The sequence below is a fragment of the Myotis nattereri genome (assembly GCF_964212035.1).
Source record: "Myotis nattereri genome assembly, chromosome: 17".
Taxonomy (NCBI): domain Eukaryota; kingdom Metazoa; phylum Chordata; class Mammalia; order Chiroptera; family Vespertilionidae; genus Myotis; species Myotis nattereri.
The window spans coordinates 37,570,154-37,594,502 of NC_138092.1; the positions used below are offsets into that span (position 1 = coordinate 37,570,154).

Here is a 24,349-nt window from a genome sequence, read left to right on the forward strand (position 1 = left end):
CAAAAGACATGTAAAACATGCATATTTAATCAATATTTAAATTAGCTATAAAGGAAAAGTTGAAGATCACACAGGAAAAAGCTGCACATTATCTTTCTGTGTATTTTTTAGTGTTGTTTTTTTTAAGAAACTCAAATACTTGATAGTTACTTATAAAGCTGGCAAAAGATAGGCAAAGTCATTTTGAATATTAATGTAAGCACTTGCTTTTGTCAATAATTCAACTATTAATTGAACATGACATGCACATGAATATTAACACTGATGACACTACACACTTGCCTTTTAAGGCTGACCCAACAAATCAATATGAAGAAAACCAAGAGGCCTTCCATTGTGGTTCCTATATAGCATTTCTCAAGGATTATCTGTTCATTAAAAATCTGGTATAAACTTTGAAGTCTTTATTTTTTATTTTTATTTTTTAAATATATTTTATTGATTTTTTACAGAGAGGAAGGGAGAGAGATAGAGAGCTAGAAACATCGATGAGAGAGAATCATCGATCAGCTGCCTCCTGCACATCTCCCACTGGGGATATGCCTGCAACCCAGGTACATGCCCTTGACCGGAATCGAACCCGGGACCTCTCAGTCCGCAGGCCGACGCTCTATCCACTGAGCCAAACCGGTTTTGGCTGGAGTCTTTATTTTTCAAAGTTGTAGAATGTCTCTAATATTTACATTTCTATACAACTTTCAACATTTTGTGTATGTCTATTGATTTGTTTGAGTCAGACTCAGAGGTTCAAATATAAATACATATATATCCACCTGTGTTTACAGACACGGACATAAACACATCGATCCACACACGCGCACACACGACTGGTGGATACACTGTACACACTCACACTGACTTCGGTCATTCTTAAAGTAAGACCTGCACTCAGAGAAAAGGTGGTACCTGAGCTGAGAGACTGGAAGGTACTGTGCTGGACCTGGGGACTCCTGACAGGCCCCAGCTGTCCTCCCAGGCTGCCTATCATTCCCTGGTTAGCCAGAGCCATCTGGGAGCCATGCAAAGAGCTGTGAGAGAGGAGCTGTGACCCAGGACTGGGGGACACTGGGGAGAAAGGACTGGAGAAAGGTGGTGGGGATGTAAGTCCAGTACCGTAGTTTGGAGGAAATGGAAACTGCTGTGCATTTGCCTGGGGGACCCGGGGGTTGCTCATTGTTGCGGGCATCCCACTAGGAGCCACCATGCTTGATGTCATATTCAACCCTTGGCCTCTCATCATCAAAGTCCTTTGCTGAACTTGCTGTTGCTGATGCATCTGTCTCTGGCGGAGATGCTGGTTCAGGATCTCCCGCTGCCTCTGGGCCAGCATCTGGGCATTAATAGGTGCCTGAAACGGGGCAGCACAGGGTGGAAAACGTTGGGGTACACACAGGTTGAAAAACAAAGTGTATATTAGAAATAGGATAAAAATAATGGTACAGCCTCGTGCAAAATCATTTGGAAAATATATTTATATGGAAAGAACACTGTAGAGCTGAACAACTACTGGTGGTTGAGAATGTGAGCTTCTAAGTTCTACAGAGATGATTATTCCGAAACGTGCCATGACGTACACAGGTAAGCCCAATGTGAGCACCAATTAACTGGAGGCTCGAAGTGAGAGGACCTCACGGTAAGTCCAGTCCCTCCCGTCAGAGGACTCTGACGTCAACTTTGAGAATGGCAATTCAGAGTCTCATTCAAGTCCAAAGGGGCAACCAAATCACTGTGCCAAAGGGTTCCTGAAGCCCTTCAGAAAAGGCTGAGCAGAGGCCGGGAGAGAGGGGGCAGGGGCAGGTGACGAGAAGAGATGCCGGCACTTGGGGGCCCTTGCAATATACAGCCAACCCGCATTATTCGTGGATTCCTTGTCTGTGCACTCCTTTCCTCACTAAGATTGATTTGTATCCCAAATCAATATTCACAGCACTGCTGTCATTTACAGATACATGCAAAGCGGTGGATAATTTGAGACACTCCCTGTGCCTGCTCCCTCCTGACTCCGCCTTCTGGTCCCACCCTCAGACTGCATTAGGTGAGTTACAGGACTATTGGCTGTGAATTCAAATGTCAAAGACTGAACAATACCCATTAAATAATCTGCTTTCAAATGGAAACATACCTAAAACAAGGTCATGTATTGCTAGGTTGCTGAAAATGTTGTGAGCAGAGGCTCATAGGAACCTAACCCTCCACTTCTCCTAGGAGCAGTAGTTCTGTGTCTGCTAATTCTTGCTTGCAATAACTTTATGGAACACAACATGTGAATAATGGAGTTGCCTGCAGCCGCAATATCAATGGCAATGGTTAAGAGGAACCACAAAAGATGACTGAATGATGTTACAGATACCCTGTGGTCGTCAGAACATCTGGCATCTCAGTTACCTCACGTGGGGCATCAAGGGGGGAGAAATGGACCCAGCGAAAGCTGACAGAGGGGCTGCCCCTTACCTGTGTTGGTACTCCAGGCCTCAGAGTCAGGTTGGACACATTGGACACATTGCTCATTTGATTCATAAGGGGCTGGCGATTCTAAATGGATACACATAGGAATCAGGACATTAAAAAACCCCTATGGATTTTATTTCAAATCACCTTCCTAACATAATCACCTTCCACCCAACGTCTGCCTGCTGCTGGACACTGAAGCCCCGGGCTTGGAGCTGGATTCTTGTGGAAGCCAGTTCTGAATGAGGTGTCACATTGCTTATAACTGGGGAATTATTCAGGACTGTTCAGAAAACAACTGTTCGAAAGGGGGAAAGGGAGGAGAATGGCCAGAAAAGGAGGGCAAGAGGAAGACCAGAAAAAGGCAGGTGCTCATCACTCAGAGAAACGAAAGGAGACTGGAAAGCCCGCAACGTGATTACCTGTTGTATCACAGAAATCTGCTGACAGGGACCATTCTGTCACAGCTAGGACTCCTGACAGGAGCAGCTGGTGTTCTGAGTGCTTGGTTTGGGCTCAGAACTATGCTGGGTCCCTTAAATATACATATGCCGCCCTGTACTGTACAACAAGCCCATTTTACAGAATGAAAACAGGCTCAGAGAGCTCAAGATTAGACCATTAGTAAAGAACGGAGTTAGGGTATGAAAGGACAGCTACTCTGCACTGGAGTTAGTGGAGGAGAAAGGAAGAAAGGAGTAGAAAGGAGTATGAAAATCATAGGATCATCTTGGAGAAATTTTCACCCTCCTAGAAAGCATGGAATGAGATCGCAGGCATCCAAAGGGCAGACAATTACTGCTCCATCGGACATCTGTCTTCCCTGTGCCACCCACCCTCCACCCTCCACCCTCCACCCTCCACCCCGGGCTTCCAGGCACTCACAGAGCACATACCTGCTGTGCTTGGAGGCGATGCTGCAGTTGGAGCCTCAGCTGATTGGGCTGGTTCTGTACCAGGCCTGTGGGCCGGAGGCTGGGTCTGGGCTGCATGCGGAGTGTGGCGTAACTAGGCCGCTGCCCCATGCTGTGGAAGTTGGGGTCCTGCATGGGAGAATAGCTCCCCTGGGCCATCTGGGCCTGAGACGCGTACTGCTGGGGGAAGACGGGTGCCTTCTGCTCCAGCATCATGTTGGAGTCCTGGCTCGAGAACTGGTCTGGATCGACTGCCTGGCTCTGAAGAGAAAGCCCAAGGAACAAACAAAGAAATAAAGAAACTAACAACAGCAGAAGGAATGTAAGGCTGGTTTCTCTCATTGTCAGAGATTTGAAGCCTTTTATACTGTCCTCACTACACAAAGGTACTTTTAGCTTGACTTCACTTTTCTCTCTAGGAAAGCCTTTATGTGAGGCAGGAAGCTGGGGTCAGACGTGACGTCCCCGTCACTTCTTCCCAGGGAAGGGACCCATGGGCCGTGACTACGAAAGCTGCCTGCTCACTCCACCAACCAGATACTGACCTGGACTTCCAATGCGCCTGTTTCATGTTTTCTTGATAGATTACTCACACCTGCATAGTTCATTGGTACCTAGTTGGGATCGGCAGTTTTGGGGTCCCCACCGCCATTATTCCCATTTTGCAGATAATGCAACTGAGACTTGGAGAGGTGAAACAAATTGCAAGAAGCCCACCTGGGTTCCAGTCCAGTCTGTCGGTTCCAGTCCAGTCTGTGACTTAGGACCTGAGCTACTCACCAGTATGATATGCTGCCTTTATTTTATTAAAAAATATATAGCTTTATTAATTTCAAAGGGGGAGGGAGAGAGAAACATTGATCGGTTGCCTCCTGTATGTACCCTGACCAGGAATTGAATCTGCGACCTTTTGGTGCATAGGACAATGCTCTAACCAACTGAGCCACACCGGCCAGGGCCCCATGATAGTTTTGAAAATGTGGATGGATCTTTGTCGGGGAAACTATTCATTGTTGAATTACTATTCTAACTAAATCCACAAAACTACCTCAGAACTTTAAATATCTGCCCATCTTTAGTCCTGGCTGGTGTGGCCATTGTTTGGGAATCACCTGGTGCACCGAAAGGCTGCTGGTTTGATCCCTGGTCAGGGCTCATGCCAGGGTTGCGGCTTAATCCTCGGTAGGGGGTGTGCAGGAGGCAGCTGATGGGTGTTTCCCTCTCACATCCATTCCCCCCCCCCCCAAAATCAATTAAAAAATAAATATCTATTTGCCCAATTTTAACAGCGAGAACATTTAATTTCCATTTTCAAAGAAAACACATTTCTGATGAGTACAAATAAAGTCCACTACTACTACACATTTCCCAGCCCCACCTACTAATAAGCACACTTCCATAATTCAGTTTCACATGATATAACGATGGTGTATTTGATGAGACAAAAGAGAAATAAGACAAAGAAATGGAAAAAATAAGACTAAAATATTAAATGATGAAATGACACCAGTTTTGATAAAAACAATGCACTCAGCAAAACCCAGGATCACATTTTTAAATGTCACTGAGACAAAACTCAAGGACAACAACACTGAATGCTGAATTCTAACTATCACCCGAGGCAAAGCCAGCAGCCACACAGGAAATAGTTAAACTCCATTTTCCTTTCTTGCTGTATTTCAAGTTATATCAAGTCATTTCTTTCCATTTTGCTGTTCTCAGTATGAATTGACAAGTCTGAACTCCCACTTATGTCTGCGAACTGTGGGGATTATGACAAGACTGTTTTTAATGCTTCAGAAGTCTCCAATGACTGCCCCACCTTCATCGCAGACCTCATGGCACGTCAGACGTGCAAGAAGTCGACCCGACACTGGGAGGTACTTTTTAGTAACAAGAAACAAAGATGATTCATGCTGCTAAGAGAGGAAGACAGAAACACGACCGTGATCGTTTTTTCTAGGTTCCTCCTTATACAGTAAATCAGGAAGGCGGCTTCACACCAACTTAGCTGGGGAGCCAGCTTCAGAAAGGCTGTGCTAGTTCATGAGACTGTCTATGATATTACTTATAATTAATTATAATTTATGATATTACTGCTATAAAGTAATCTTACAGCAGAGACTTACTTTAAGTTACCAACTGATTACCAGGAGGAAGGAAGCTAACTGAGTACACTAAAATTGGTTAACTTCTTTCTATTCCCGCTTATGCTTAAATATCCTAAATATTGTTGAGGGCTAAACCCATGCAAAGGTCAAAATGATTAATGAGTTACAGCAACCTCTTAATTGACTTCTGCTACCGTATGTGCAAAGTATTCTTTTAGAACAAATAGTTTCTTATCACTGGCCCACAAATGTAAGATTCGTGTGGCGATCATGGAGAATGGGTTTCAGAGGAAAGCATTCAAGGCCATCGGGACAGCAATGTTCCATTCTGCGGGTCCCTCCCTGTCGTTAGGTGAGCTGCACCTGTGTTTCTGCCTCTCAGCTGAATAACCCAAATTCTACGTAAAGCTCATATCCAGTGTTTTCCGTTCTTGGGCCAGAGTTTATGAGGGAGTCACAAGGAGAGGGGGAGAAAGAAGCCAGAGCTAGAGTGGCCCGAGGTGAAAAGGTATTGTAAAACGCAGACTGCAGATTATCTGTGGGCAAAAGGAAACGAACATCTCTGAGCCCACGAGATGCTCAGCCCCGCCAGCTTCTGCCTGCACGTACCTGGCTGACCAGTTCGGGTATTCCCAAAGCTCTGTCAATCTCCTCCAGGCCATCGAAGTTCCGCAAGGCCAGGTAGAGCTGGTCCAGGAGGGCACCCTCGTCGCTGGGAGACTCAGCGGCAGGGTGTGGGCACAGCAGGTCATCAGGGGAGCTGCCAAAAGGCTGCCTGCAAAGACAAGACTTCGGCTTGGGCCCGTGGAAAAGCTAGCTGATCGCAGAACATTGTTATTCCTTAAGGACTGAAGTCTCAGTTGCCTTCTAGGGTCTTTGTAGTAAAATACTGTACCAGCCGGACACAGAACAAAATGACCTACGCGAGTCCAAGGCCCGCCTGGCCATTAATGTTTCCACAAATGGACGCTGACCCCACAAGCACATATACATTTACTTTTCACTGAAGTGATCAAAGGACTTTTCCTGAACTTTACTAGGAAAGTCTGATTGATTGAATAGTCTTATTTCATAGGAGGCTGTGCTGACCCACCCGGGAGAGGCCAGAGCACGAGAGGCGTATAAAAGCCACATAAATTTCTGAACTCGGCTGTCGCCAGACTAAACTTCACTGGACTAACATGAGCCTTCTTAGTCACCCATAAGCAAGACTCGGAAACATGAAAGCCCCCCTGAGTTGGCCAAGAGAAGCCGATCATGAACCTGCAAAGTATGTTTGTTAATCTATATGGTAATAGATAATAAAACCATAATATTAAACTCCAAAGTCTATGGTATATAAAACTCCCATAATTGAAATTAACTGGCAAATTGGGGGAGATTTTTAAAAAGAGCTTCTGAGTCACTTTAACACCAACGGGGAAATGATACTTATCTTTCCAAAATAGTCTAAATTTGTACCCTTTGAGTTACTATATGATGTCTTGGAGGAAATAATTTCATTCTTAAGTGAACACAGATTCATCAAGGGATGAAGCTGCTTCTTTAGCCCAGTTGAACATGCCATGTTTTCTGAAGATAGCTGAATATGCCACATTGGCCTAGAATCCAGAAATCCTGAAATGCTGATTACTAAAGCCAACAATTTCAAAAAGTTGTAACAACACAGTACATTAAAAATAATCTAGACTCTCCACTGATCCCTAGTTACTGGTAAAGAAAGGCACCCCAGCCCTAACCGGTTTGGCTCAGTGGATACAGCGTCAGCCTGCGGACTGAAGGGTCCCAGGTTTGATTCCGGTCAAGGGCATGTACCTTGGTTGCGGGCACATCCCCAACAGGGGGTGTGCAGGAGGCAGCTGATGGGATGTTTCTCTCTCATTGATGTTTCTAACTCTCTATCCTTCTCCCTTCCTCTCTGTAAAAAATCAATAAAATATATTTTTTTTTAAAAAAAGAAAGTCACCCCATTAAGTGTCCCTTGAGAATACCCTCACCTGCTGTCCCTGGCTCCAAGCCTGCAGCCCCACTGCCTCCGAGGCACTGGGCCCAGTTAAAGGACATAGGAGACCTCACATGAGCTACCAGCAGTTACACGCACGCACCAGCCACTCGGGCTCCCACCCACACTCTCAGCCTCTGCTCTCACTGGGGACTCTCCACCTGCCTCCTCTCCCCACCATTGCTGTGGTTCTCGGTAAACAGCAGGCACTAAAATAGCTCCCCCACGGCCGCCACCTTCCCAGAACTCACTTTTAAATACAAGTGTGATCCGATCACTCCTCACCGCTGCTTAGGGAGGGGGGGGAGGAGCAACCAGGAGAAAACCACAGGACTGCATGTCATGGCGGCAAAGGCAGAAGGAAATGCCCGAGAAGTGACCAACATCTGGATGTGGTAAACTTCATGCAAAAAGAGCTCAAGTCGGCCAGAGTGGACGTCGGCTCTGTACCAGGCTCTTAGGTTGAGACCTCATTCCCCCGAGGCTATTCACGTGGGGCATTCAAGTATTTACTTTGTCTAGCTTTATTTCAAAATTTTCAATTCCTGTTCCTCCAGAAGCTTCATTCCTACACACACCCCTGACCCCTCATCTCTCCACTGGTGATAGGCTCATGGGAAACCGTACCATTACCCTCACTTTTCACATGTATTCCCAAAATCCTGCAAAAAAGTAGCAGCTCCTACATGATGAGAAATAGTCAACACAAGAAACTTTACTCTCACGTACATTTCAAACAACAGAAAACCAAGTTAACTCAAAAAATTTGAGTTTAATGTGAAAGCAAATCTTTCATGAAAGACAGCGGTTCTATTTCAAGAAAAAAAGATCACTTTTATAAACCCAACAGAAATCTTCAAACAAATCATCTATACATTTTGGACTATATTTCAAACCTCTCTTTACGTACCAGGTGAGCTAAGGAAAAAACACAATGGAACTACAGAAAACGGAAATTCAGCTACAACCAGTGATATGGGGATATGTTGGAGATTTAACATACTGTCTTTTTGAAATATGTACATAAACTAGTGCTTGGTTCATAAACATTAAACCCATTCCTAAACAGGTGGGTTGTAAAAACACAAAATGATGATGGTGACACTAACAGAGGGGATTTTTAGAAAGCACTGCTTTCCTTTTGTTTCAAGAGGGGTGTTGTTAGAACCTGTTACCATCACCTCTGAGGCTCTATGGCAGTAAGATTAGCTTGAAGTTGGTCTTAACTTTCTTCCAAACTCAGTTATTTAAATACAATAAGTGGGATGAGTGCCTGGAAAGACGGAAATAACTTCTAAAGCGGCAAAAACACTTTGTTCACACAGTTCTTAGACACAGGCAGCCGGACACAGTGACCGAGGGGGCAGCACAGGCCACGCTGAGCCCCAGAACCTGCGTGGCACAGCTCATTCTGCGTTTGGACTCAGTAAAATCGGAATTCTTCCCTTTTTAACCAACCAACCAACCAACCAACTAACCAACCAACCAACCAACCAACCAACCAACCAACCAACCAGAACTCTCATCTGTTTGGGCAACTGAAAATCCTAATTTTGGGCTTAGGATGAGTTCCCTAGAAACTCATCTTTCACATTTCATTCAAAAACAACTATCAAATGTTGGATTTAATTATTGCACTGTATTTTTATTATGTGTAAATTTCCATGGAAATGGCTGGGTTTATCTTATTTTTTACTATTTTTATTTATTTCAGAGAGAGAAAAGGAGAGGAAGAGAGAGAGAGAGATAGAAACACCAATGATGAGAGAGAATCATTGATCAGTTGCCTTCTGTACACCCCCTACTGGGGATCAAGCCTGCAACCCGGGCATATGCCCTTGACCGGAATCAAACCTGGGACACTTGAGTCCATAGGCTGACGCTCCATCCACTGAGCCAAACCGGTTCAGGCTGGGTGGGTTTTAACATACCAAATAAACATATTTAGGAAAGAACAACCCTCCCACACTGTGAAATTAGACTCGAAGTCTCCCTGTCTGTTCTTCCAACCTCACTGCCACTCATGATGCAGTGGGAGGACCAGCGGTGCTGGCATCACCTGGGCTTTGTGGGGAAGGCAGACTCCTGGGTCCCACCCAGACCTGCCTCTCAGTGAGACCCCAGAGGCAGTTCACAGGCACAGTGGGGTTTGAAAACACTTGTTTCGCTGGGCCAGTGTGGCTCAGTGGTTGAGCACTGACCTATAAACCAGGAGGTCATAGTTCCATTCCTGGTCAGGGCACATGCCTGGGTTACGGGCTTGATCTCTGATGGGGGGCGTGCAGGAGGCAGCCAATCAATAATTCTCTCTCATCATTGATGTTTCTATCCCTCTTTCCCCCTCTTCCTCTCTGAAATCAATAAAAACATATCCCCTTAGCGAATGGCATACTGCAGGTGAGCACCCTTCCTTCTTTAGACAGTTATTAAGCAGTTTCCTTAATATTTTCTTTCACTGCAATAACCAGCTCTCTACTTTTCTCACCAAACCTATTGCTGGGCACATATTCACCTTCCGCTATTTTTTAAAACGTCATTGAATCCTTTATTACTCACTTTACAGAAAGAAAGACAGGCACACACTGCAAACCTGCACTGTGCATCCCCGACTACGATGAAAGCATTACATCCCAGAGAGGGACTCACTCAGAAATGTGCATTTTTAAGCAGCTCTGGAAATGAGGCCTGCCTGGGTGAAGCTCCAGAAACCCTGTTGACTTTCATCATTTGTGCATTTGATAAGAGAATTATATGATTTGAGACAAGAATAATCCCAGAAGCACATAAACATTCACTCTGCAAAAAGGTCTTCATGGAGCCTCCAACCCCAACTCTTTTTTAAAAAAATATATATTTTATTGATTTCTTACAGAGAGGAAGGGAGAGGGACAGAGAGTTAGAAACATCGATGAGAGAGAAACATCGATCAACTGCCTCCCACACACTCCCTACTGGGTATGTGCCTGCAACCAAGGTACATGCCCCTGACCGGAATCGAACCTGGAACCCTTGAGTCCGCAGGCCGACGCTCTATCCATTGAGCCAAACCAGTTAGGGCCATCCCCAACTCTTTACATATGAGCCTCAAGGCCAAATTCCTCCAGTTTACGTTTTCTAAGAAGTTTGCTTCCTGGAAAGCAAAGCCTGCATCCTGTGAGGGCCCACACTGCCTCTTGCTCAGGCCCCAGCTCTCTCCCTGCCTAGGCTCTCGCCCACCCGGCCGGCTGGGCAGTGCCATCACTCAGGCCTCAGTCCCCTGTGCAACCTCGGCTTCCGTTGCTCTGCTAAAACCCAGTGAGATTGCGCAGTATCACAACAGATGTTGCCTTTGCCGGGAATAACACAAAACAAAACACAACGATGAGCTGAAACGCAGGCATTCTCCAAGCCACGGGTGACAGGTGCGTTTTTATCCATAAAGCAAAGCGAAGTCAAAGAGCTACCCTGAGACTGCTGGGCTGAGCTGAGGGATCCTGGGGGAGACCCAAGTAAGTAGTGACGTCACAGCTGGCAGAGACCACTGCAAATTCTCCCTTAATAAAAGTGCCCTCAATTTCAATCCCAGATGTTTCACTAACTGAGATCTGTTATGAACTCCCAGTGAAATTACCAACGACTTAGGGAAATAGGTCAATCATTGGATTTAGAACTTCAAGAAATCCAGATATTGAAAGTATTGAGGAAAAAAATTTAGAAATAATGATTAATGTAGTATTTAAAGATATAAAAGATAAATTCACAAAAACAGCCCTAGCTGGTTTGGCTCAGTGGATAGAGCATTGGCCTGCAGACTAAAGGGTCCCAGGTTTGATTCCGGCCAAGGGCACATGCCCCGGCTGCGGGCTCGATCCCCAGTAGGGGGCGTGCAGGAGGCAGCCTATCAATGATTCTCTCTCATCATTGATGTTTCTTTCTAGCTCTCTCCCTTCCTCTCTGAAATCAATAAAAATATGTTTAAAAAAAAATCACAAAAATAAGCAAGATGAAAGAAGTTGTGAAAAATAACCGGGCAAATAAAACTCTTAGAAATGAACAATATATACTAAATACCAGGTAGTATCAATAAATCCACACCTAGACGCACTGTGGTAAAGCTACCACGCAGCAAACACCAAGAACTGTTCAAAAGCAATTAGAAAGAAAAGATCACCTACAAGGAAATGAAAATGATTAGACTGATAATCACAACCAAAAAAACTCAATAAATTTGATCAGACACCACATCCTTTTTCAAAAAACTATTTCAACGGCTTAATGTACAAAGTCTGAATTCTTCAGTTTGGTCAGGCACCAGCTATTAAAAGGAGAGGACTGACTCTGGGCACAGGCCTGTGTAAAATAACGTACAGAACTCGGAAAGCAGCTCTCCCGGACCTCCTGGGGGCTCAGACTCACCTGCTCTGGCTGGCGAAGGAGGCCTGGTCTATGGGCAGGATGCTCTCAGGCCACGGGGCGGTCTGGTTCGGAGGAGCTTGCTGTTGGCTATACTGGGCGCCCCCCATGTTCATCTCTAACTCAGATGGCCCTAGAAAAGGAGAAGACAAAAGTCCAAAAATCTTACAGCTTGTAATCAGGGAAAGATCTGTTTCTGCCATGTAATACAAAGCAACACATCTGGTTTTTAGAAAATGAAAGACAGGAGGAACACTAACCAGGTGAAATAAGACTCTGTTCTGATACAGAAATACAGAGTGAATATCAAGGCTAGTCACCGCTCCCAGGGCGGTGCAGAGCAGCAGCTCTACGCCTCTTCTTGCCCTGAGGACCCTTTCCATTTTGTCAAAGAAGATTTTGTCTATGTGGGTTGTATCTTACTGAAATTTACTTTGTTGGAATTAAAATTGGCCAATACAAAAAATATTACTTCATTTAAAAATCATTATAATAAACCCAGTATATGTTAACACAAACTTTTTTGAAAGAAAAAACAAACAAAAAAACGCAACGCCACCTTTTACTGATGTTGTTTTATATTTTTGAAAATCACTTTAATGTCCTTTGACAGAAGAGAGTCAGAATTTCCTACTTGCTTCCACATTCCAGCCCCGCGAGAGAAGGAGAGTGAGAAGGAAAACAGTGTCTTAGTGTGATTATGAGAATAGTCTGGGGCTGGCAGACCCCCTTTCCAAAGGACGCCGGGGTCCTGGGCCGTCCTGTGAGAGGCGCTGGTCTGCGCGTGCTCCTGAACCTACTGGGTTCAGTGACTCTCCAGGGAGTAAGGGTGGAAAAGAAAGGAGGCCAGTAGCTCAGACATGCTCATTCTTAATAGCTCTTTTTAGAGGTTTAAGGCTAATGACGATATGAGCTTTTTAACAATTTTACTGTTATCATTATCTGTAGACCTGTCTTCCATTACAATAGACTTCCATTATAATCAGAAAAACTCAGTTATACAGCAAAGCTCAAAAGCCAAGAGTGATGCCTTTCAATGATGAAAGACACACTAAATTAAATTTCTGGATATAGGTATTTATTATGATGTTTTTTAAATGAAGAAATATTAAAAAATATTTCCCAGTTTAATTTTGCATGGAATTCTGGTCATTTTTTAGCATTTCTCATGCAGCCTCAAATGACAAGAATGTCATCTTTCAGAAACAATAACCCCAAATGCACTGAGCAGTTAAGCTGCTGGTTAGGAAAACAGATGCCAGAGGTGGGATGAGGAGCCTGCACCACCTCCTCCAAACAACCATGGCACCTTTCCCTCATCAGTTAGCTCCTACTCATGGCACAATATCTAAGTATATGAAACAGAACATAAACGTCAACTTATCTGAGCTATGCTAATGTAGAAGAGGAAGGTTACTATGTCAATGATTAAAAAAATAATCTTGAGTATGAGCTGCATTGACCATTAATATGTTTTAACAATGGCTTTATTGAGCTATAATTCGCATAGCATACAATTTATCTCTTTATAGTATACCATCCAGTGGGTTTAGTATATTTACAGATTGTACAACCTCCACGACAATCAAGTTTAGAATATTCTTATCCTCCCCCAAAGAATGACCATTGGGAGTCACTCCCCATTGTGCTCCCACCCCCAGACTCCCAGTCCTAGGTAAACACTAATCTACTTTCTCTACAGATTTGCCTATTCTGGACATTTCCTATAAAGGGAGTCATGCAATATACCTGACCATTAATTTTTAATAAGATGTGAACTGTAGCCAAACAAAATTCTACTGATCCTCACGATTTGTGAGACGTTCTGTAAGACCTGCACCTTCGTGAGGACCGGGAGAGTAGGTTTAACAGTGGAGGGCAGTGGCCCAGGAACCCGCACTTGCAGGTCCTGAGGTGACCCTGATGTTCACCCAGAGTTAGGAACCACTGCTGCATCACTGAAATGCTTCTCCAAAATACACCATTTATATGGGACACCCACTGCCCATATAAGCTGAAATTAGGTAATTTAATGAAAAGAAAACATCACAAAGGTAGCTGGCTCTCGTAGGTAACTGAAAAACCTTGAAGTTTCTATACAGAGTTCCAGCAAAATCCCACTCATGACAGCATGACATGGAGGACACCTAAATGGCAAATCAGGAGCCTGTCTTGGGAGCACTTCTGGAGCTGTTAGTCTAGGAAGGCAGAAGCAAAGCCAGGAGCACCACCTTACCTAGATTCATGACCTGAGACTGAAGCATCTGCCTTTGGCCAGGCTGGCTGCTGGGTCTCATGGGGATGCTGGCGGCTGGATTCCGAATCATACCTCCTTGGAGCGTCCTGTTCATGGCGCTGGCGGTAGCAGCACAGGTGACTCGCACGGAACTCTGCGGTGCCCACTCCCCAGATGGCATGGTGGGCCGGGCAGCGTTACTACCTATCATCCCTGAAGGCAAGCCAGAGAAGACAGAGACATGCAGAAACTGAAAACATACTCAGCACGTGTGAACGCCACACAATCTTACTCTGAGCAAGACAACCAGTCTGCAATACGCAGCTAGCCCAACAGCGAAGGCCCTCACTGGGACAGATGCGGGCCGTTGGCTAAGAAATAAGAATTGGCAATTACTACAAAGTTCTTTACGACACGGACTTGCCACTCTTTATAGTTCGGAAAAGCTGTTAAAATTGTTCCCATATGTACTTAGAAACAGGTGCTGTGGCGTGTGGATAACCCCAACTTCCTTCCTCAGGAAGTGAATCACATTAGCTGAAACACACGTCAATGCTTTACTTTCCAAAAGGGAGGTGAGGCCAAGAGGAACAAGGTAAAAAACTGATCATCAATACTCTAATCACAAACCAAAATCATGGAGACTATCCCGGGAAGCCCATGCCTATGCCTTTCAGAGCATTAGAATTTGTTAAGCTTTAAAATTGCCGGGTAGCCTCCAAAGCATGGGGCGATGACCCGATCTTTCTACTACGGTTCTTTGCTGCCAAGGCTGGGGACTCCTACTACTTCAATATGCCCGGACCGCCACATTCCTGAGTATACATCTAGAATGGGTTCGGGCAGACTGGTAAAAATCCTTTTATGCTTGAGATGTTAACAGCTAGTTGACCACACATAATACAGGAGCACGACACTGGTAAGCAGGATCGGGAGCCTGCTTTCCCTCACTCGGCCACCGAGATGCTGGCAACGGCCAGAGATTTGTCAAGACCTGATATTCTAGAAGTTCTGGAAAAACCCCAAGTGCAGACCCTTCATTTTGAAATGTTTACTGACGGATGTATAAAAGCTCTGCTTTCAAATACATGACTTGCTTTCATTTACTTTAATTATAATAAACAACTAAAAATAGGGTATATTTAATAAATGGAGCAGCCATGTATGGTGGGTGGTTTTTTCCTGGAGAATGTGCTCTGTTAGGATGACTAAGAGTGAAGGACATTTAATTAGGCTGAAAAAGTTAGAACAATATTATGGTAACATGTATTTAACAAACTATTTTAAGATTAGATTTAAATTTTACAAATATATAATAGGAAATAGGCATTTTAGCTTTCAAAAAATCTATTATCTAAACGACATAACAAGATTATAGAAAGTCCAGAAAGCAGAAGGTAAAACCATCCTTAATTCAACAACATTAATGCAATTATAACTGGGGGAGTTTCTCTCAGTGTTTTCTTTTTCAACAAAGCACAGGCAATTAATTGCATGATGACAGCCTGAATACCAGTGGTCTCTGGGCTGCTTAGAATTGAATACAGGTATATCCCCAAGTTCTTACGTCAGGTTCCCACAAGGACTCAGGTCTTCTTGGATTCTGCTAATAAGAAGCCACCTTTAATAAGTCATTGGCTCCTGTTCTCTTATAAAATTTACATAAACCAGTATTTTATTTCTATAAATCAATAGTCTTAAAAATTATGCAAAATTTATATGGCACTATTTCTGTGAATATACAAATTAGTGAAGTAGTAAGTTCCTGGCACTTAGGATAGGTACCCAATTAGTATTTGTTGAATGAACTATTTTTATACAGCATTGTTCATTGCTTTATGAAAAACAGAAAGTAAAAAAATCCATCTTTTCCCCTTAAATTGAACTTTTATTTTCAGTTAACTATCTAAATGGCAAATGTTTACAGGGATTACATACTAAGCTAAAAACAAAAATGAACAAACAAACCCCCCAAATTAAACACCCACCAATATAAGTTCTTTTGATAATATCTATTATTTCAGTATCTTTTTCTTTAGGCCCTCATTTCAACAAAGGAAGAAAGCTATAAATTGTGAGCAGTTCTTCATAAAAAACTGGAGATTGAGCCTGCAACCTGGCCATGTGCCCTGACTGGGAATTGAACTGTGACCTCCTAGTCCATAGGTCAACGTTCAACAACTGAGCCACACAAGTCGGACTAAAGTTTTTATTTTTAATGAATATTTTTCTGAATGAGAATGGTATCATTTACAAGCATGAAAGGTTGGCTGAATTTTAAATTTTTATTCTGAAATTCTCCAAACACAGATCATCAATTAACAGGAAGTTTTGGGATTATCAGCAGATTATCATGAGAAGCTGGCCACCACCAAATTATTTTACACACACCACCACAATGTCTCCAACAGCAACGGGAACAGAAGTGAAATGAGCCTATGGTATAGGAGTAATAATTAGCAACCTCTGAAAGTAATGATCACAGAGTAAAAGGCCAGCTTCCTGGAATGCTCTCCGATGCTTCCTGTACCACCCTCATGGTGAAAATCTGTACACTTTTCTTACATTCAAATGTTAGCTTCTAACATGAAAAATTTCATTGGAAGAATTCTACTAGTTTGATGTGGATGAAATACATCATTAGGTTACAGAACCCAGTAAAGTAACAGTGCATTTGAGCCCTTACCTGTGCTACTGTTCCCTACATTTCCTTGGTTTCCTATCATCCCTTGGTTACCCATCATTCCTGGCTGAGGTATCACTGAGTAGGGACTATTGTTTCTGATTGGTGGGAAGGGTCCAGCACCAGTTGGGCTTTGCAATGTGATGTCAAGTGGTAAATTCTGGTTTGGCAATAACCTGCCCAGTTGCCCTGGTCGTGGGTTATTAAAAGCTAAGGAGAGAACAGATGAAAATTAAAGGTTAACAAAAGTAGTGTTTAGGAAACAAAAGTAGTGTTTAGGAAAAATGCTGTCTGTAAAATAACAACAGATATGCATGCCAGAGACCGCCTAAACAAAAGACAAATTCAGACAAAAAACAAGCAGTGTCAGAGTCTCCCAATCTAATCAACAAACAACTAATTTAATTATTCACATTCTTACAAAAAAAGAACATAACATGGCTGTCACTTACCATATATTTTTTCCCAATGCTAGTCTCTAATATTCAATTGTATTTGCTAAGTAAACCACTCATATGGTGTTTTTCATGTTACATTATTAGAATTTAGTAGTATTGCTGTCACAGCTATCTGCATACAGCACCAAACCCAGAAACATATGGTTTGAATGTTACAATTACATGTCTAATGTTACAATTACATGTCTATACTAGATTTTTCCTAGAAGAATTAGGTTCAAGGTGTTGAATTTTAGTGGAAGTGAAAATCTTCAAGTGTAAACTGTTACCTGAAGTAATTATTAATGCTTTAGGACCCTAATCTTTACTCTTCCAAATATATCTTTTTAGAATTCCAGATACATTTAGATTTGAAATGATTCTTGGGGTTAGTTCCCAAGATTTATTGTGTAATAAGCACTACACTAGCGCACTGTACTATTACACAGACAACCAGTAATTTGACATCAATGCTATTAAAATTTTTTAAAGTGTAAAGATATAAATTACAATTTATAGTACTAATGTATTAAATAATACCAAGTTTTCACTTTTTCTGAATTATTATATAAACATAATATGAAATAGAAAATTTAAAAGAAATGGTTCTTCACAATCAATAACAGAAATAAAATATTTAGAAGAATTAAGGCTTGGAATAGAAATGATATACATGCTTATTCAGGGCTTCCTCAGGGCTAGTTATGTGGGTTACCCATCAATAATTTGAACACTATTAGGAGGTACAGATGGAGGAGAAACCATGAGTTCACATGCAGTTTGTCCTTCAATTCCCCTGGATAATGAGCATGAACTTTCTAGTTTGTTTCTCACTCCTCAACTCTTTGACTTGTGCTCTCACGTGGTCCATAAGTAATCCTCCATTCCCCAAGAAATAGGCAGGTTTGAGAGATAACAGTAAAAGCTCGACTTTATTTTACCCTTTTTGGAATGATCAGGAATCCTTGAGAAAAGATCTAGTCAATAAATGTACCCTGTGATTTGACTGATAGTTGCCATTTCTGGTTTGAGAACCAATGCTAAGCTTTGGGCCAAACTGTTTTGGAAGGGGCGGAGGGGAATCATTTCCTCCATTCACCAATGTAACTCTAAGGAGGTTATCTAACTTCCTATAAATTATGTCCCTGGATCAGGAAACGTTTTTCTTCCATTCAAACTATTGGGCAACTTGAGGCAACTATCAAGTGTGTAAACTAAGTGTTCATAGTGAAGGTTCATCTTAAACTTACCTAAATAAAATTTAAAATAAAAAGAGTAAAATAAATGTACTTAAGATAGTCTATCAAACTAACCAAACTTAAAATGCACTTAGAACACATTTGTATGATAAAGTTCCATGTAAAATTGATAGTTGTATGAGGATTCCTAAGAGGTAGGACAAGATGTTTTTAATGTGTGTAGCCCTTTCACATATAATGATTAGATATTTTGAGAATTTTTAGTAATATATTATTCCTAAAAAGTCAGCATAACTTTCTCATTTCCTACATTTTAAGTGTTCAGTTATATATTAAAACATAAAATCTATTTAAACTCCATTTCTGAAGGCAGTAGCTGAAATGCAGGGAACTATGAAGATCATCTAAAGAACTTTATGTATGTGGGTCAGCCAATCTCACTCCATGTTGATTCCCAGGGAATGCTGGGAAGCCACGTTCACGAGAATCCACTCTGAATACTGTTGGGAAGTACCAGGACAGTAGATGGTGCTATTTGACCATAAAAACCTTGAAGTGACTAAGCTGTTTGCATCAGATTTTAATAATCCCTGTTTCTGATGATGATTATATGGCATAACCATCAATATCTCATACTCACTGCTCTGGGAAATTCGCAGTGCTGTTTTCTGGGCTCCAACAGGTGTAACCGGGCTGTTTTCAGCTGTGAGTTGCATGAGGTCATTGATGATGGCTTGCTTGTCAACTGATCCAGCAGGGGCGCCAGGCCTCGTGTCTGGGAAAAGCTGTGGTAATTGACTATTCTGCAAATCATCCAAAATCTCCTCCAAGTTGTCCAGCTCGCTGCCAGGCTGCAGTAAACAACAGAAGAATTTATCCCGCCCCACTGTGAGCGCGGGCACCACAGGCCTGCTGGCAATTACAGACCTAGCTGGTCCAAGGCACCTCAGCCAAGTAAAAGATGCAGACACATGCCCACCTCAGTCTCAACAGTCAATTGATCACCTTTTAAAAAATTAAATTGACAAAGAACATATAACTTAATCTCTTGGTCCTGAATTTCCTCCTCTGTAAAAAGAGAGACGGCTAAAATAGAAAGACAGGTCTCTTCCAGCATCGTGACTCATTGGCAATTTATAAATTCCCCCTTATTTTATGCTAGTAATTCAATTAATCGCGAGAATGCATATTTCTAATTAACCAACAACTTACTTCTAACGAACCAACAACTTACAGTCCAGATCTAGATTTTGTAGTTAATTTCCCTAAGAAATGACAACAGTAATAAATGCTGTTAGAAAATCTGATCCAAATTTACATGTCAACAGTACTTAGTAAATGGTGATTCTCTTTTAGGACTTTTTTTAAATTAAAAAATGTATTTTTATTGATTTCAGCGAGGGAGAGAGAGATAGAAACATCAACGATGAGAGAGAATCATTGATCAGCTGCCTCCTGCACGCCCCACACTGGTGATTGAGCCCACAGCCCAGGCATGTGCCCTGACAGGGAATCAAACCGCGACCTCCTGGTTCCTAGGTGGATGCTCAACCACTGAGCCACGCTGGCCAGGCAGGACTTTTTTTTTTTAAGAGCACGGGAGTAAAACACAAAATCAGCTTGCAGCAATGGCAACCATGACAGCTAAGCACTGCCCTTTCAACTTGACTGGTGGTTTTTCCTGCTTGTACTTTCAGTTTCGAATAACACTGGCTTTCTCATCACTCACCAGCTTAGGTGACAATATGTAGGGAAGAAGCAGGATGAAAACAGGTTGTTCCTAGACACAGCACCTATCAATTGACTTCACAGAAGCCATATCTAATTTCATTTCAGTTACCAACATAAAAATAATAAGGTAAATATCACCACCGTGATATACTTGGTGATTTTCTTCCAGCAAGCCCAACTAATTTCCATATTCTTTTAAGTAGAACCTACCTATGTGCCAAGTATTTAAAACCAGACAGTGCCAATCACACTAGAAGATGGCTAAGTTACACACAAGGGTTACTTTCTAGTGAAGAAAGTGGTAAGAATGATTTTCTTGATGTGTAGGTGGAAAAACGTAAGTATAAGTTAGGCAATTTCCCCAAAGTCACTGAATGGACTTTGAATCCTTGACCGTGACTAACCCTTTTGTGAACACTGGCAACTCTAATGAAATTGCTTACCTCCAACATGAGGCACAGTTAAGCAGAAGGGCTTACAGTTTTATTCTATGTACAATCCTGTTTCCCATGTAGAGGTTGGACTTGTTAATGTTTTTGCAATTTATGGCAAATATAATAGGGATCCATTTTCTTGGGTTACAAGAGGGCTTTCTGGTTAGGTTAGCCACTCATTTCTAACAAAAGACAGAAGCATCAAACATGAGAGAGACACATCTCAGGTGAGGTTCCACAGTTAGCACCCCTTGACAGTCCCAGGAAGGCACCTCACTGGATGTCCCCTCCAAGGGCAACAGAGCCAGTGTCTCCTGCTGAGAGGAGGCACATGGCTGCTTGGCTGAATCCTAAACGGTAAGAAGTTGCACTTGAAAGCCTGGTGCTGCATTTTCACACTATTACAGGCACAGGGAACCAAACCCGGGACAACTCTGTCACGCACCTCACCATCACTGCACTAGGGCTCAGACTCAGCAGGCGGAATGGTGGCAAAACTGCTCACACTATTTAACCACTTAATAGCTGCCTCTTCTTCCTTTCTGAATGCATGCAGACGATTTTGTGTAAGTTAGATGGACATGTAAAGTGAGTCCATTACACATCTATCTGTATCACGTTCTGCTGAATCCGTAAGTATAAAGAGCAGTGTAAACATTTACTGCTCTCCCACAACTGCCTGGAACACAGTAATGGCCACTCCGTCAACCCGATGACTTCTTTTCACTATATTACTCTGTAATCTAAAACATTTCCCCAGGATCAACTACATTTCTTATAGAAATTCATATAATTTCTCAGAATAAATGATTCATAAAAACGTGTGATATCCTTATAGTGGTGCCATGAAAAAGCTCGAGATTAGCCCTGGCTGCTTTGCTCAATGGATAGAGCGTCAGCCTGCGGACTGAAGGGTCCTGGGTTTGATTCCAGTCAAGGGCATATGCCCAGGTTGCGGGCTCGATCCCTAGTAGGGGGCATGCAGGAGGCAGCCAATTAATGATTCTTTCTCATCACTGATGTTTCTATCTCTCTGTCTCTCCCTTCCTTCCTCTCCGAAATCAATAAAAATTTAAAAAAAGCTTGTGATTAGAAGAGGTCCAAAGAACCTGGGGAAGTGTTTGGCTGCCCTAGGAAACCAAAACCGCCCTGGAAATTGCTGCCTTGTAGAGCACTTCAGAAAGCGGCCCTGGAAGACCATTGTGTGCGTGTGCGTGTGCGTGTGCATGGTGGTGAATGAGGTGGCTGTTCTAAGTGATAAAGCTGCTTCTTGAGAAAGCTTTGCAGACTACTTTGGATCAGAAGCATCCAGAATAAATAGGTTCATATAAACAATCATAAAAAATAAATCATTTTCCTCATTGCTATTGTGTAAATAAATATATTGTCCCTCAATCCGATATGTGTAAAGGGAAGTTTTTGTACTATCAATTAACAACAGTCTGGGTCTAGGCTCCTGCCTTTTATTTTTACCTTTACTGTTTCCATTACAATGAAATTATCCTTTAAGCCATCTCAAACAGAAAAATAAAAATCAGCGTTTCAAAGACTTCTAGTGACAGAATTCAGGATTCTTCCTTGCAATCTACTCTTGTGTATAATATAATGAGTTTAAAAGCCATGCAGAAACTTCTTCGTCTTAGAGTCAAAATGAATAGGCTGTAGACATTTTACTGACACTATTTGAGTTCATTTAGTGTGCTCTCAGAAAGATACACTATGAAATTTTCCCCATGAGATAATATTGCTTTGCTTGCATTTATTCTTGTCAATTTTTGGAGTACACATTTAATGCTAATCTAATTGTCTTAAGTTTACTTTAAATGTTTCTCTTCAAGGAAATGAAGTTCAAAATGCCTATACTCCTTTGGTTGTTCAGCAATAAAATTGGACAAATATGGCATTTTTTTCTGTAGTCATGCAAGTGTTGGAAGCGATGGATTTGATCACAATAAGTTTCTGATCTAACATTTCTTTAAAAAAATTTTTTTTAAATTTATTTAAGAGAGAGGAAGGGAGAGGGAGATATATACATCAATGATGAGAGAGAACCATTGATCGGCTGCCTCCTGCACACACCCTAGTGGGGATGGAGCCCGAAATCCAGGCATGTGCCCTGACCAGGAATTGAACCATGATCTGGTTCATTGGTTGGCGCTCAATCACTGAGCCATACCAGTCGGGCTCCTTCCCTAAAATTTTTGTAAGCTTTAATTCTCATCCAAAGTTCTTTTAGTCAGCCCCTCTACACCTTTTAGGCATGATTTCTTCACAAGACAAAAAGATTGATGCCTTCCTTTATAAGGCTTTGCCAAGATACTTCAAAGTTTTGCTTAGGCATCTATTCGAATGCTCAAATTAGCCACATCAATTGAAATAGTTTAAACTATTTCAGGCAGAAAATGAGTCAGAAAGATTTTCATACAAGTTCTACAAAATGAAAATTGAACGTGCTTTCTTTAATTTTTCATTTTTCTGGTTTTATGAATTTTTCATGTCAAATTACTTGTTCTCTGAAGCAAACATAAAGAGCACATGCATTTTAATAACACAAGTATTCTAATAAATTACTAAACATCTTTTCAAAATTTTAAATAAAAAGTGTAATTTTACTATAGTTGCATAACATAAAATTATTAAAACACGGTAATCTAATTTACCACATTTGAAGGGAAATACTACAGTGTAAGGTATAGTTTGCCATTTTAATGGAACCAAATACAAGAAGAAAAAATTTTTAGACTATTTCTAAACCCTCATCCTACGTAGCCCAGCAGCATTAGAAAGAACGTAAGTTCCATTTGTGTAAATAAGTATATAACTTCAAAGTTGGTAAACAAACTGGAAATTTTGCTGTCATTACTTCCTGTCGGTTATGAAGTGCCTAGAAACAAATGTTTAAATACTCTGCCCAGTAAAGAAGACTATTTTAGGTAAAATAGCATCACCGGAATACTTCCTGTCCTAATCTGTTAGTGATCGGTTAAACACACACTCGGGTAATGGCTCTTTGCTGAGTCAAAAGAACAAGACAGTTAACTGCGTACTCAGGTTTGCTAACAGTTTATCTCGCTAAATAAAAAACTTGTGTTACCTTGAAATCAAAGAAAAGTCTCCAATAAATGTGTACAGTATTTATAGGAGATACAAATAATCTGTGTTTGGAATTAGTGAAGGAGAGCAGGAAGAGAAAGAATCACTGTTGGTTTTTTTTAAGTCATTTTAACTTTGATCTAAATTTAAGTAATGCATACTTCCTGTGGTAACTTTTCTTTTCAAGTTGCAATGTTTTTGATGTCAAAAGTGCTCTGAAGCAGTATTTTTTGGTGGAGTTTTAAATGGGAGGGGATAGGGGTGAGACACAGGCTAGGCTTCATTAAGAAAAAATACTGCAGATGTGTGTATTTGTGTACATTGCCTTGTGGTTTACTGAAATACTAAAAAATTTGTACTGATAACACTCTGGGCTTTGTTCCTTAGGTGGGACAATTTTGATTAGAAAAATGTTTCTCCTAAACAATTAGAAACTAAAAGGACTTTTTAAAGAACTTCTTTTTGTCAGTTTTTTGTCTGAAGTTAAATGTAATCATATCCAAACACAGACATGCCAAGCAGTGTCCCTCTTCTCCGGCCCTCTGAGTCCTAGGGCCTCAGGCCTGGGACAGAAACAAACTGTGTTTCTAAAAGGAGGGGCCGACCACGGAGCTACTGAGCTAAGGTGGACCTCGAGAGTCACCTTGCCCTCTAGCGTGTGTCAAGAGA

The 24,349-nt window shown here is 41.9% G+C and overlaps 1 protein-coding gene across 1 annotated transcript in view; it reads right to left on the reverse strand.

Annotated features, from left to right (window-relative positions):
* The window catches only part of NCOA2 (nuclear receptor coactivator 2), a 118,651-nt gene that overhangs the window by 9,539 nt on the left and 84,763 nt on the right, over nucleotides 1-24,349 (reverse strand). The window contains exons 11-18 of the mRNA XM_081111596.1: nucleotides 19,063-19,273; nucleotides 16,790-16,996; nucleotides 14,104-14,316; nucleotides 11,871-12,000; nucleotides 6,083-6,248; nucleotides 3,345-3,623; nucleotides 2,452-2,532; nucleotides 1,114-1,348 (exon numbers count right to left, since the gene is read on the reverse strand). Coding sequence (XP_080967722.1) covers nucleotides 1,114-1,348; nucleotides 2,452-2,532; nucleotides 3,345-3,623; nucleotides 6,083-6,248; nucleotides 11,871-12,000; nucleotides 14,104-14,316; nucleotides 16,790-16,996; nucleotides 19,063-19,273 — 1,522 coding nt within the window. The remainder of the gene's footprint in view (nucleotides 1-1,113; nucleotides 1,349-2,451; nucleotides 2,533-3,344; nucleotides 3,624-6,082; nucleotides 6,249-11,870; nucleotides 12,001-14,103; nucleotides 14,317-16,789; nucleotides 16,997-19,062; nucleotides 19,274-24,349) is intronic.